This window comes from Antennarius striatus, chromosome 4 (assembly GCF_040054535.1).
Source record: "Antennarius striatus isolate MH-2024 chromosome 4, ASM4005453v1, whole genome shotgun sequence".
Taxonomy (NCBI): Eukaryota; Metazoa; Chordata; class Actinopteri; order Lophiiformes; family Antennariidae; genus Antennarius; species Antennarius striatus.
The window spans coordinates 13,572,501-13,584,901 of NC_090779.1; the positions used below are offsets into that span (position 1 = coordinate 13,572,501).

General features: G+C 43.4%; 2 protein-coding genes across 2 annotated transcripts; both read left to right on the forward strand.

Annotated features, from left to right (window-relative positions):
- The first annotated feature begins 1,193 nt into the window (after nt 1-1,193).
- On the forward strand, nt 1,194-9,263 carry prr5a (proline rich 5a (renal)). The gene is made up of 11 exons (XM_068313180.1): nt 1,194-1,447; nt 3,245-3,375; nt 5,053-5,178; nt 5,325-5,405; nt 5,795-5,843; nt 5,965-6,022; nt 6,119-6,210; nt 6,350-6,490; nt 7,186-7,321; nt 7,428-7,700; nt 7,774-9,263. The coding sequence occupies exons 2-11, from the start codon at nt 3,245-3,247 to the stop codon at nt 8,061-8,063; spliced, it is 1,377 nt and encodes a 458-aa protein (XP_068169281.1). The 5' UTR covers nt 1,194-1,447; the 3' UTR covers nt 8,064-9,263.
- Nucleotides 9,264-9,401: 138 nt separating this feature from the next.
- tmem60 (transmembrane protein 60) lies at nt 9,402-11,834 on the forward strand. Its single transcript, XM_068313181.1, has 2 exons — nt 9,402-10,011; nt 10,239-11,834. Exon 2 carries the CDS (start codon nt 10,320-10,322, stop codon nt 10,722-10,724), a length of 405 nt encoding a protein of 134 aa, XP_068169282.1. The 5' UTR covers nt 9,402-10,011; nt 10,239-10,319; the 3' UTR covers nt 10,725-11,834.
- The last annotated feature ends 567 nt before the right edge of the window (nt 11,835-12,401 follow it).

The following is a 12,401-nucleotide window of genomic DNA, read 5'->3' on the forward strand; positions in this document are numbered from 1 at the left end:
ACGATAAATTTAAGCAGAAAATTACATTGTTGGATTGTTACATAACAGCCACAGGATGGTATATGGCAAAATCTGGAAAACAGCGGCCCTTAGTTGAGGAGTTAAATGTGATAATTAACATTTGATAGGACTGTATTTTGCCCCAAGTACAAACTCGCAACTCCCACTTGGAAGTGGTCACTAAAATACACTGATTTTTAAAACCTGAGATTTTTCACATAAATCCAAGTCATTTCCATCACAACAAAAGGAAACATGATATCATTTGCAAAAAAAATATCTCGCCTGCTTTAACAGATAGCAAGACCCCCCCCCAACCCCCCCCCCCCCCCACTCCCACGGACCTCTCCCCTGTGTAAACGACATAGATTGGGGTCAGGGCTGCCGTGACTGCCTCCCACTCAGTTTACAGAGCCGTGTGTAAACAGTAGAGCAAAGCAGCTGCTCCAGCTGCCGATGCCCTCTGCCCACCTGTGTCCCACTGCTCTACCATGTGAGGAAAACACATCATACCTTATTATTATTATTATTATTACTACTATTATTAATATTATTATAATTATTAAAATCATTATTGTTATTCTACCGTGGTTGTGTTTACATGCTCCTAAAAAACGTGTGCGCGTCGTGCGCACAGGAAGGCGATGCTCGTGTTATTGTTTTCCTGGTGAATGACAGTGATCCTCTCTCTCTCTCTCTCTCTCCCTCCCCTCTCTCTCTCTCTCTCTCTCCTCTCTCTCTCTCTCCCTCTCTCTCTCTCTCTCTCTCTCTCCTCTCTCTCTCTCCTCTCTCTCTCTCTCTCCTCTCTCTCTCTCTCTCTCTCTCTCTCCTCTCTCTCTCTCTCCTCTCTCTCTTTCTCTCTCTCTCTCTCTCTCTCTCTCTCTCTCTCTCTCTCTTTCTCTCTCTCTCTCTCTCTCTCTCTCTCTCTCCCTCCCTCTCTCTCTCTCTCTCTCCCTCCCTCTCTCTCTCTCTCTCTCACTCTCTCTCTCTCTCTCTCTCTCTCTCTCACTCTCTTTTTTTTGCATAGAAGCACCACGCGCGTACACGTGCTGCTCGTGTCCGCGGCCAGGTTCTCTTTTGCATCTCGTCAAAACAAAGCGGAGTCGAGCCAGAGAGAGAGAGAGAGAGAGAGAGAGAGAGAGAGAGAGAGAGAGAGAGAGAGAGAGAAAAGGAGGGAGAGAGAGAGGGAGAGAGGGAGAGAGAGAGAGAGGGAGGGAGAGGGAGCGATCGAGCGGCCGTGCATGCTTCATGAATGAGAAGCCCTCCATTGCACCGCCGGTCGGACGCGTCATCAGCCCGGACCCTGATGCCCGTGTAGGTGCGCAGCGGGTCGGGGGATCAGCAGAGGAACGAGCCGCCGATGAACCCGGGCGGGGAAGGCTTTCCCGTTAGTACTACATGATCCGTTCACCCCGTCAGGAGCAGCGCGTCAGGGGCAGAAGGCACGGTGAGTGCGCGCAGCGGCGGACGCATGTCATCCACCAACTTTGGCTCCGATATGCTTCAGTTTTTCCCCGCAGGAGGACAGACCGACGCGCCCGGATCATCCTCCTCCCCCCGTCTCCTCCTCACTGGATCCTCGTGTTGCTCACTGGTTCCAGTGGTCTCCTTCTCCTCCTCATTGTCGCGTCCACACACACATGTTGGGAAATAAAAACGTCCACGTACGCACGACTGGCCGCTGGTCCACTCGGTAGGATGCGACCGAGCCGGTACCATATGTCGGTGATCCGCCACAGACGCAGTACAGCAGGATAGAAACAGGCCTCGGGGGGGGGGGGGTACCTGAAATTCAGAGTGGAATCGATTCGATAGTCGCCCCGAAGACGAGGAGGAGGAGGGGGTGAACAAAGGCAGGAACAGCCAGACTGGCGTGGTTGGTGTGTGTGTGTCTGTGTGTGTGTGTGTGTGTGTGTGTGTGTGTGTGTGTGTATTGGGGGGGTCGACTGGAGATGTGATCTCCCCTCTAATAAAACCAAAGGAAGGCCAGACCCCCCTCCCCCCCCCGGAGACGCGCCAGGATAAATTTATCATTCGCATGCAGGGTGGCGGTGAAGGGCTGTGTTGTCTTTGTCTGGGGGGGGGGGGGTGTAACAGCCCAGACTGTCGTTCCCCCCTCTGGCCAGAGGATGGTGCTTCACTGTGTACAGTCTGTACGGGGGGGACACCCAGAAGCTCTGCTACAGAATGCCATCCTCCAGGGGGGAGGATAATGACTGTTACAGGAATAGTGTGTCACACACACACACACACACACATCACAGTGTGCATGCTCACACACGCATTTCCCCTTTCTGTGCTGAGGTGTGTGTCTGTGGTGAGGGGGGCGTGGGTGGGGCTGTGATTCCAGTGTGTTGAAACAACTGAATGAAACAAACCACCCAGCTGGGTGAACACAGGTGTGGAACGACTCTCACCGGTCCATCGGTGAGTTGTGGCGCTCCCACATTTCATCCACTGTCTGGGGGTTCATGGGTCGGGGTGGGGGGTGGGGGGTCATCGCTGACAGGGTCTGGTCTTTCACTGATGTTGAGCCCTTTGTCTCATTGACGTTTAACAATCATTTTTTCTTTATGTATCCTCTCCAGTGGTGATCCTAGAGTTGGGGTGTTGGAGGTGATGGGGGTGTTGGGCTAGGGTTAGGGAAGCATCGTTAGACATTTGTGTAAAAACACAAGACGGTTGGACAGGATGGGGGGGTGACTTTAGTGATGATGAATCAGTGTGATGCGCAACAGGAAGATTATTAAAGCAACTTGTAACGGTCAGCAGCTAACTCAAAGAGGAAAACCAGCCAAACACATCTTAAATAAAGTTTTTCTGTTTAGTTTAGTTTATTCGAAGGGGACAATGCAATTTCATAAAACACATGATTATACATGGTTAAAAAAGCCAGAATTAGCCAGAAGGCCAGTTTTCATCTAAAGTCCCCTGGCCATGATGTATAAAAAGCAGTAAAATACATATTCAATATAGTAAAAATACACATATTCAAACACTTACTTTACTATTAAAAGAGAATCACACATATCACAACATAACAGAAAGAAAGACATGACAGAGAACGCTGTTCATTGAGGCGCTGCTTCTTCACCTTTATGAAAATAAAGATGTCAGAAGGAAGGGTTATACTTGTAAGGGCCACTGTGAGAAGTTGTTTGTGGCCCCCTGTTCCAGTATTCTTGTGGGGGCCCCATGTGTTTGTGTGGTTCTCCTAACAATCCACCGCTGACCTCGTCTTCAGATGCTTGATGGACTCCGACGGAGGCATGCCTCCCGGCCCTCCTCCCGACCCCTGTCACTCAACTTCAGCACCTTCTCGGCTCCACCCCCCAGCCCAGACATGGACAGCAACAGCGAGCATCCTATCAGGAGGTAAGGCTCAGCGGGGAGTGCATTAAATATTGATTAGTATTCACAAAAATCCCACTGTCTCCCTGTAAAGGATTTCAACCGATGTTTGGCTGCAATTCTCCGTAATATTACGATAACGAATCTCCTGCTGGGATCCTTGATCAATTAATTCCTTTGTTTGTGCATCTTATCAGTTTACGTGGGTGTGGAAGGGGGGGTCTTTTATTTACTGCTGTGCTGTCAGCAGAGTTTCTGGATTGCGTGGGCTTCAACTCACTTCTTGTTCTTCGTCAAAGTGCTAGTTTTTAGCAGTCAGTGAAAGCATTTGTTCCTTCATTTCAGTTTCTTTATGAAGGCAAGTTAGAATTGTGATCGTTCTGAAGTGAGAAAAGTCATTGGTGTAAGTACCGAGGTTGTGTCCTGTGGCGTTTGTAGGTCTCAGCATTGAATTAAGTCAACTGGACTTCAGCTTCAAGACACTTTCAAGCTTTTCCTGGAAGACATTGTTTTGAAAAACCCTTTTTTACCTACAGATATTTTGGGTTATGATATTTTACAGTAGCTTACTTTTGTTCACTTACATCCTGCTCTATATATAAACCGGCCTTCCAACGCTTCTGTAATCCACTAATAAACATGTTATATGTGGCCTTTTTATGAAGCCCCATGTGGTTTATGGGTGCTGTGTGTCGTGTTAATACTCTGACAGGTGCAGTGACTTCCTAAAATCTCCACCGGATCATTCATGGTGGCAGAGCAAGAATTCACAAAAACAGAGTAACTTATAACCCTCCTTTTGTTTACCATTGGATGAGGCTAGGCTCGCATTTCCATCCGGTAATAAATTAAGCTAATCAGCTGGTACTTATCATTTAATATTTAGCGGAGATATAAGGGGTGTCGGTCTTCTCGTCTTAAGAAAAAAAGTCTTGAATTCTGGGTGGATTCAAAGAGTTGATATGAAAACAAGAAACTGAAAGTTTAAGCTCTGAAATAACAGCATTGTTATCATCTTCAGAGGTCAGGTCTGTCAGGCTGTTGCCTCACACACACACACCATGGCTTTACTTTTGTTATCTGTGTTGAAGATGGTCAAGCAGGAAAATGTTCTTTACGATCTGACATTGTGTCATTGCTTCCTCTCTGTTGTTGTGAATGATCCAAATGACTTCCTCATCCGCCTCCACGTCGTTTGGTGACAAACCCGACAAAGCCCCTGCTACTTCAGTCTGCCTACCCTGCAGTTCCCCTGGCATTCTGTGCTCTGCATAAATATTTGTTTGCATCAATGGTTGTATTGTGCTAAAAGGGAGGCAGTGGAGGAAGAGGAGTTTGCCCCCATCAGTGCATGTGCTATTGTTTCCTCCACATGTGAGACCTGAGGCGGCGCTCCTCCCCGCCTCGGCTCCACCCATCCTGCTCTTAACGTGATGCCCCGCTCTTAGCATGCATCATTCTGTCCTACTTCTCTACTCCCTTGTCACCAGCCGCTCTTTATATTGTCATTGCGTATTTTCCCTTTGTGCACTCTATCCTTCAGACTCACACTGCTTATGTTCCCTTCTGCCTCCAGCTCCCTCCTTGTGTTTCTTCTCTGTGTCTCTGTAGGTCAGCTCATAGCCTGACCTTCTTTCTCTCGTGTCCAGTACTTAGTTCGCACTCTGTTCCTCTCCTCTTCTTACATATCGCACCAATGAGGACTCTGCACCGACTGAAGTTGATGAGCTCCCCCAGCCTCAGCGAGTTGGGAAAGAGTGAGAAAAGTTCACCTGAGGAAAGGGGGGAGAAGCAGAAGAGGGCTGGAGCTAACGCCACCTGGAACAGGTAAACCAAATATAACCAAGGTGTAGAAAATGCAGTTTAAATGTACCTGCATGCAGAACACTTTGTGTGTGTGTGTGTGTGTGTGTGTGTGTGTGTGTGCGTGTGCGTGTGCGTGTGCGTGTGTGTGTGTGTGTGTTTTGCTGCAGTATCCACAACGCTGTGATAGCAGTCTTCCAGAGGAAGGGTTTGGCAGATAATGAACTATACATCTTGAATGAAGGTGTACGGTACGTTTTGACAGCCGTACAAACAGATGCCACCATTCACACAAACAGAGGAAACATATTATATCTATTGATGAGTTTGTTTGTATCATAGAGTGTTGTATACAAGCCTGTGGGAGTCATGTGCTCATGTCAGATATCTCATTATCTTTCTAAACCAGACCATCACTTCTATCACATCAGCCTCCATTACACCAGTAAACCAACACGGCTTGGAAAACACAGGAAGCTAGGTTATAATGCAGGTCATGACATCCTGTGTTTTGTGTCACACAATCACAAAGTTACATGTAGTAAAATGCAGAAATCCTCGTGAAACATTCGGTAGAGAAATTAGAAGATGTCAAATAATGGTGTAATGTGATTACTCTGTTAATCATATGATTCCTCAGACATCTGTTGAAGACTGAGCTGGGGTCCTTCTTCACAGAATACCTTCAGGTAATAGACGTCATTCAGATATATAAGCTACACACATATTTATATTTTTCTTTAATGTGCTGTAGATTGGTAGTGAATTTAATCTTAATGTTTAATGGCTTCTTTTCCCTGTATTACACAGAACCAACTACTCACAAAAGGCATGGTGATTCTACGGGACAAAATCAGGTTCTATGAAGGTGTGAGGATGAATAGTCCCAATATGTTTTCTAGTAGTTTGTACCAGTTGATTAAGCTTTAATGCATTGTCTGTTTTATCTGTGTGACTGAAACAGGTCAGAAGTTACTGGACTCCCTGGCAGAGACCTGGGACTTCTTCTTCTGCGATGTTCTCTCCATGCTGCAGGCCATCTTTCATCCGGTACAGGTATGCTACCGTCTTAAGAGTCAGAAAGTTTCCATTTAACTTTGCTGCTTAGTTTGAACAATTTTAAATATCCCAACTAGATGATGGTTGTTATTGCTCAGTTCCACTATTGTCTGTATTTTTTTGTTGCTATGTGCAGGGTAAGGAGCCCTCTGTCCGACAGCTAGCTCTGCTTCACTTCAGGAACACAATAGTCCTGAGTGTCAAGTTGGAGGACGCTCTGTCTCGGCCTCGGGCCCGTGTCCCCCCCTCTGTCACGCAGATGCTGCTTATTCTCCAGGTAGGCCTGCAGACACCAAGTCCCTATGAAGCAACTTTTCCTGTTCACATCCAGACAAAATGGTACCATTCATGTTTATGAGACTGGCCCACATTAGTTTATGCACGAGTTAAACCACCTTAAGAGACCATAAACAAGTGTCTTTTTTTCATCATCGTCCTGACTTTGAAATACTGAAAGAAATGAAAATTAAATAAATCACTTAATAAATAAATATATATTTTTCACCAAAAGATTCAACTTGTAATCAAGCAATATTAGTTTGCATCCAATAAAGTTAGCATCCAATGACTGTTTTCATTATTCCAATTTATTTCTGGATTTCTTATCAATGTTTGGTCAACATGTTGGAAATAACACAAATTAAAGTCTCACACTACTTGTATACTTTTACTGGATTCTGATGCCACAGCATCCATTTGTTGTTTATTCACATTGAGAATATTTTTTAATTGTATCATGTAATTGTTTCTTATTGATTAGTGGCTCAACTACATTTATAAAAAGCACTAAAGACCACAAAACGTACCAACTTCTCAAAGAGGAAAAGTTGCAGAAAGAACAAGAAGAAAATGGTTATCAGTTTTATTTTATAAATGACTGAAATGATTATCAAAATTATTGCTTATTATCATTTCGATTGCCTGAACAGGACAGAACAACTTGTTCCAGATAACAGATTGTCTCTGTGTTAGGGGGTCCATGAGTCACGTGGAGTGAATGAGGACTACCTGAATTTGGAGACTCTTGTCCAGAAGGTGGTGTCGCCCTACCTGGGCACCCACGGGCTTTACTCCGGAGATGGCGCTGAGGCACATTGCTGTGTTCTGGGTGAGATGGTGGGGATGTAAACCTAAGGGCAGCATAATAACGTTTCGTGTTAAGCGAGTGGAATAAAGTTTCCAACATTTTCCCTACTTTTCCTCTTGTCTTTCAGAGAAGTGTTTACCATGGCCCAAACCTGTGGATCAACCATCCAAAAATCCTGTTGTGCGATCAAAAAGCTACAATATCCCTCTGCTGCTGACCCCAGTGGCTGAGTACGACCCAGATGCCAGCTCTGTGGGCAGTGGAGGGATTCGGCGTCACTCAGCCTGTGAGATCTCATCATGCCTTGAGGAACAAGGACTCACATATGCTGACCTATCCACAGGACCTGACCTGACTGGCCCTTCCTCCAACAGGCTTTGTGTGGTCTCTCAGTTTAATGGTATGAAACAGATTAAGTTGTCTCATGTTGGTAATTACGACAAAATAAAATATCATTACCATCTCATTCACAGGTATTGTGCAGGCAGGAGCGAGTGCCATGGACTTGCCTCTTTTATCTCCATCCATCCTTCCCCTTCATTCCTCAGGAGCTCTCCATGGCACTGAGGCCACAACAACAATGACTGATCTCAGTAAAGGTGCATCCTCCACACCACCCAGTGAATCATCCAGCCCTGAAACCATAATCGGACAAGTACTAGAATCAGCAGACTCCGACTCAGATGGGATATTTATTGATTTCCCACCTCACTCCTCAGAGGCCATGGGGTACAGTCGTGAGAGCAGACAGAGTACCGTGTAGCTGTTGTCTTTAGGAGCAGAGCCCCACAGCTCCCAGTAGGTCTGGTAGGGGAACAGATAACAGAAATCTACATCTCATTTCAAGGTTAACATCGTCCTTTCTTACTGAAGTACGATTATTTTCTATGAAGAGTCCAAGTGCTTTCACTGACAACAAATGCAAAGCAAATCCTACTCCCAAGTTTTTACAAGGCTGTCAACTTGAGGACACGATGGTTGTGACTTCATCAAAGCTTTTTGTCAAACAAAGTCAGATAAGTCTTTTTCTTATTGACAACAAATGCTATGAAAACCAGAAACCAAAATGAGTAATTCATTTATCTCATTAACAACCATTGCCTCTGTAGCTAAACCATGATACATCTTATTCCTCTGCACTACAGACGTCATTCTGTGTCCAAAAATTACTAAAACATATCAATGATTTACATGATTGCACTGACATGTTTCTTGGTTTGGATGATTATTGACACCATTGATATGGAGTACATTAATACTCAATGAACAATGAATGTGTATTTATACACAGTACAAAAGAATACCCCAAAAACACATTTGTATACATTTTTATTAAGAGTTGGACCATTAAAACAATCTGGTTTTGGACTTCATTGATTTGATTTTTTTTAATCCACTTAGAAATTTGAAATTGGGATCACTCTGTTAATGCTTAACACACAGACAACCATCCACTGTATAAATCAAATAAATTACCAAAATTGCTGGCTTTTACATGGGGAAGACTATTAGAACCACCATTTTCATGGAAAAATGGCAGAAACTTTACATATTTATCATGAATTCGTTTTGCATATGTGTATTTTGAACATATGTTTTATTTTTTCTGTTTACAATTTGTTGTCGCCCTTTCGGCAGTAAGTAACTGCTCTCACTTTTGTGTAATGTAAAATGAAAACATGGATTGTTGAAATGCTTTAACTGCCAGCGGTAGTCATTCACTTCGGATGCTGAATTCTCATCTTGTGACTGAATTTGCTTCTCTGTATTAGCTGTATAAAGCAGGAGTTTGAGGAATACATGTTTATTGTTTACAGTTGACAAACATATGAATATTCTGGTTGAATGTCGTCTCACACACTGTATTTTGCACCACCACTAATTGTAAATAAAAGTGAATTGTTGGTTTTTAGACAGTAGATAGTGTAAAATGAGATTTTACCTTTAAATGAATTTTAATAAGGGCTTTTTAACTGAACTTTTTCAAAAAATGTTTTACCTCAAGGATTTTGTACTTCACTTTTTTGACAATCTATGATGTCTGCAGAGTTGTACTTTGTATTAATTTGTTATACTATCCCAGTAAAATCAAATAAATTTGGATAGTATTTAAAATTTGTTTATATGTTAAACATTTGATTTATTATGAATATAATATTTATGAACAGCCGAAAAGAAAATTGTGTTGAGTGGATGTCAGGGAGGAGGAGGATCTACAGCTGGATTTACCTTAACCATTCAGTGAGCTGTAATAAGAACCCCAGCGACAATTGTATAAATTTCAAATTTGTTTAAACTAAAAGTTATGTCTTCATTTTAATTAAATTCTTTAGTCGACATCCAGCTACTAGATTCTGTCAGAGCTGTCAGTCTATCTGTGACCCTTGTTTGCAGATAGATTTATCTATTCTATACAAAGTAAAATAGATTACAGTACTGTATTTGATAAAAGTGTGCTTTTGTTTTGAAAAAGACTGCCGGAAACCGTGTGGTACTACGGTAAACAATCTCTTTTGTTTTGTGAAGCTGGACCGGAAGCTTTCAGACGCTGTTACCGGAAGAGCAGCCGGAACAGCTAAGTAGCGACGAAATGCTCCTTCCTGCCGAAAAGATCGGGATGCGTTTACATCAATTCTTGAGAACTGTTTACACGCCTTTCCTCTTGGAGAAGAGTTGCTGTTTCAAATAGTTTGACTGTTTTTTCCAGCTCGGTAAGAGACCTTTTTATGAACAACGATGTTGTTTGGCTTCCACAAGTTAGCAGCAGCTAACGTTAGCATCATATAACAGTACTAAGTGTTTAGTAACAAAACTAATGACGTCATCAGACGTCGAAGCGTCTATGTGAACCTGATAGTCACACGTCCCGGCAGTGTTAACTTTATTTCAGTGGTAATGTTAATATGATAAATTGTAATATGATTCGCCTTGTTTTCAGGACCGAGCGTCTCTGCCACCTCGTCGGTGGTCCTGAGTCTCTGGGTGTGGGATCTGCTGGCTCTCTGCCGGCCCCCCACAGATGAAGATGTCCTTAGCACAGCGAGTGCTCCTCTCCTGGATCTTTGCCCTGATGTTCCTCATCATGCTGGTGCTTAAGCTGGACTCCAAAATCAGCTGGAACTGGTTTCTCATCTTCCTCCCTGTCTGGACCTTTGACATTATCCTCATCCTGTTGCTGATAGTGAAGATGGCGGGACGCTGCAAACCGGACTTTGATCCTAGGGATGGTGAACAGAGCCTGAAGAAGAGATTGTGGTACCTGACAGCCCTGCTGCTGAAGCTGGCCTTTTGTCTGACACTATGCTCTCACCTGGAGAAGCTCACAGACATGTGGGTTAGTGTGGTGTGTGTCCCTCTGTGGGTGCTGCTGGCTGGGGCATTGGTGGAGCTTGGGCACAGTGTTTTCCACTACAGGAGGGACTGAATCAAAGGAATCCACAGGACACAGGAGTCCCAATGTGATGTAAAATTTAAAGAGCATCTCTGGTTTGAGATACACTACACTAATTCACTGGATTAGTATCAGGGATATTGATCTTAACACGTGGATCAATGACCAGAACACTGAAAATGTTTCTTTGTCAATGTCATAATAAAATCCACTGTATCCATAAAGTGTAAGCATATCAACCACAGAACTAGACTGCACAGAGATATACACTGTGGTGTAACTTTTGAAAACTGGGGGGGAAAGCATTAAAGCAGCATTGCTATTTGAATCTGGCTCAATGAAGAATGGTTTATTGGTGCATTTTTCACACCATAATAAGAAACAGTTCTTTGGCATCATTGGACTACATGTGAAGGTTTTAAACGTGTGTCTTTAGAAGGAGTCACCTCATTGTTATGGCATTCACATTACTGCCTTCTGTTTTGTGTTAAGTCTGCAGGAATGGACAAAATTGTAAATGAGACTAGAGGATTATACAGACATATACTGCAAGGCGAGAAATTAAACTTTGGTACATTATGTGCCATAGATGTAAATGTTTTTTTGTTTTACACCGTCAGTCTGCAGTCCACCAGAGAACACATGTACATGTACAATAACTGAAAGTAGCCATGACTGTATGGAGGTGTCATCCCTCACTAGTACACACTGTGAGGTGTTCTGATTATACATGTCTGATGGAACACGTCTGTTAAACTATTAGAAACTTCACAGCTTCCTTGTGTGTTAACACGATACACATTGTGACTTCATGCTTCATGCTACCTCATGTTATGTAAATAAATCAGTTAATCGGCATATGCACGTTACAAAAACAGTTGAGAAAAATTCATACCATTGCATATACCTATATTATCTAAGAACTGAAATCAAGAGCTGACATCTCCTTTTTAAGGTTTCCTTGATAAAGTAATAGCCAAAAAGTGCTTTAGTTCTTACATCAATATCTGTGGCATTGTACTGCTTATAAGTGCTTTAAGGCAGTGGTCTCCAACCCCCCTACCATGAGGCCGTGCCTCCCCTGTCCGCATGTCACTGCCTATGTTCATCTCTACACGGACTCTCGTCCTGCTGTGAACCCAGTTGAAGTTCTGTTTAGTGTCTGGGTCAGAATAAAGGGTCAGCAGCCTCGGTTGGCATTGGTAACCCCTGTCCTCCAGCAAAAAAACATCAAACTCTCCTGTAATGTTTAGTGGATTCATTACAGTGGATAAACCGATGGAGACAAGTGAATTATTGCGGAAATCTTTAAGTTACTGACCACATTACAGTCTGCTGCTCAGGTAAGACTCATCATACATCTGTGGGTCAGGAACCGACCCAGACTTCCACATCAGAAATGTAGTCTGCAGCATCACACATGATCTGGACAGATGTTATTTTATCTGTGATGCAGTTTTTAACATGTTCAAACAGTAGTTAGTTTAAATTTACCTTGATAGGTATGATGAGAATGTGGATACCATCCATGCAGCCAATTCTGAGGTTGCATCCCAATGTCATTAAGAGAATATCATTTGAAATTCATTTATCTGATTTCTACATCATTCACCTGCAATCCTGTGGAACTCCTCCTTGATGATTCTGACGGGTTTATCTCCAGGGAAATAGAAAAACTGGGGTAAAAGTTTCAAGGCGAGGCGCACTGAG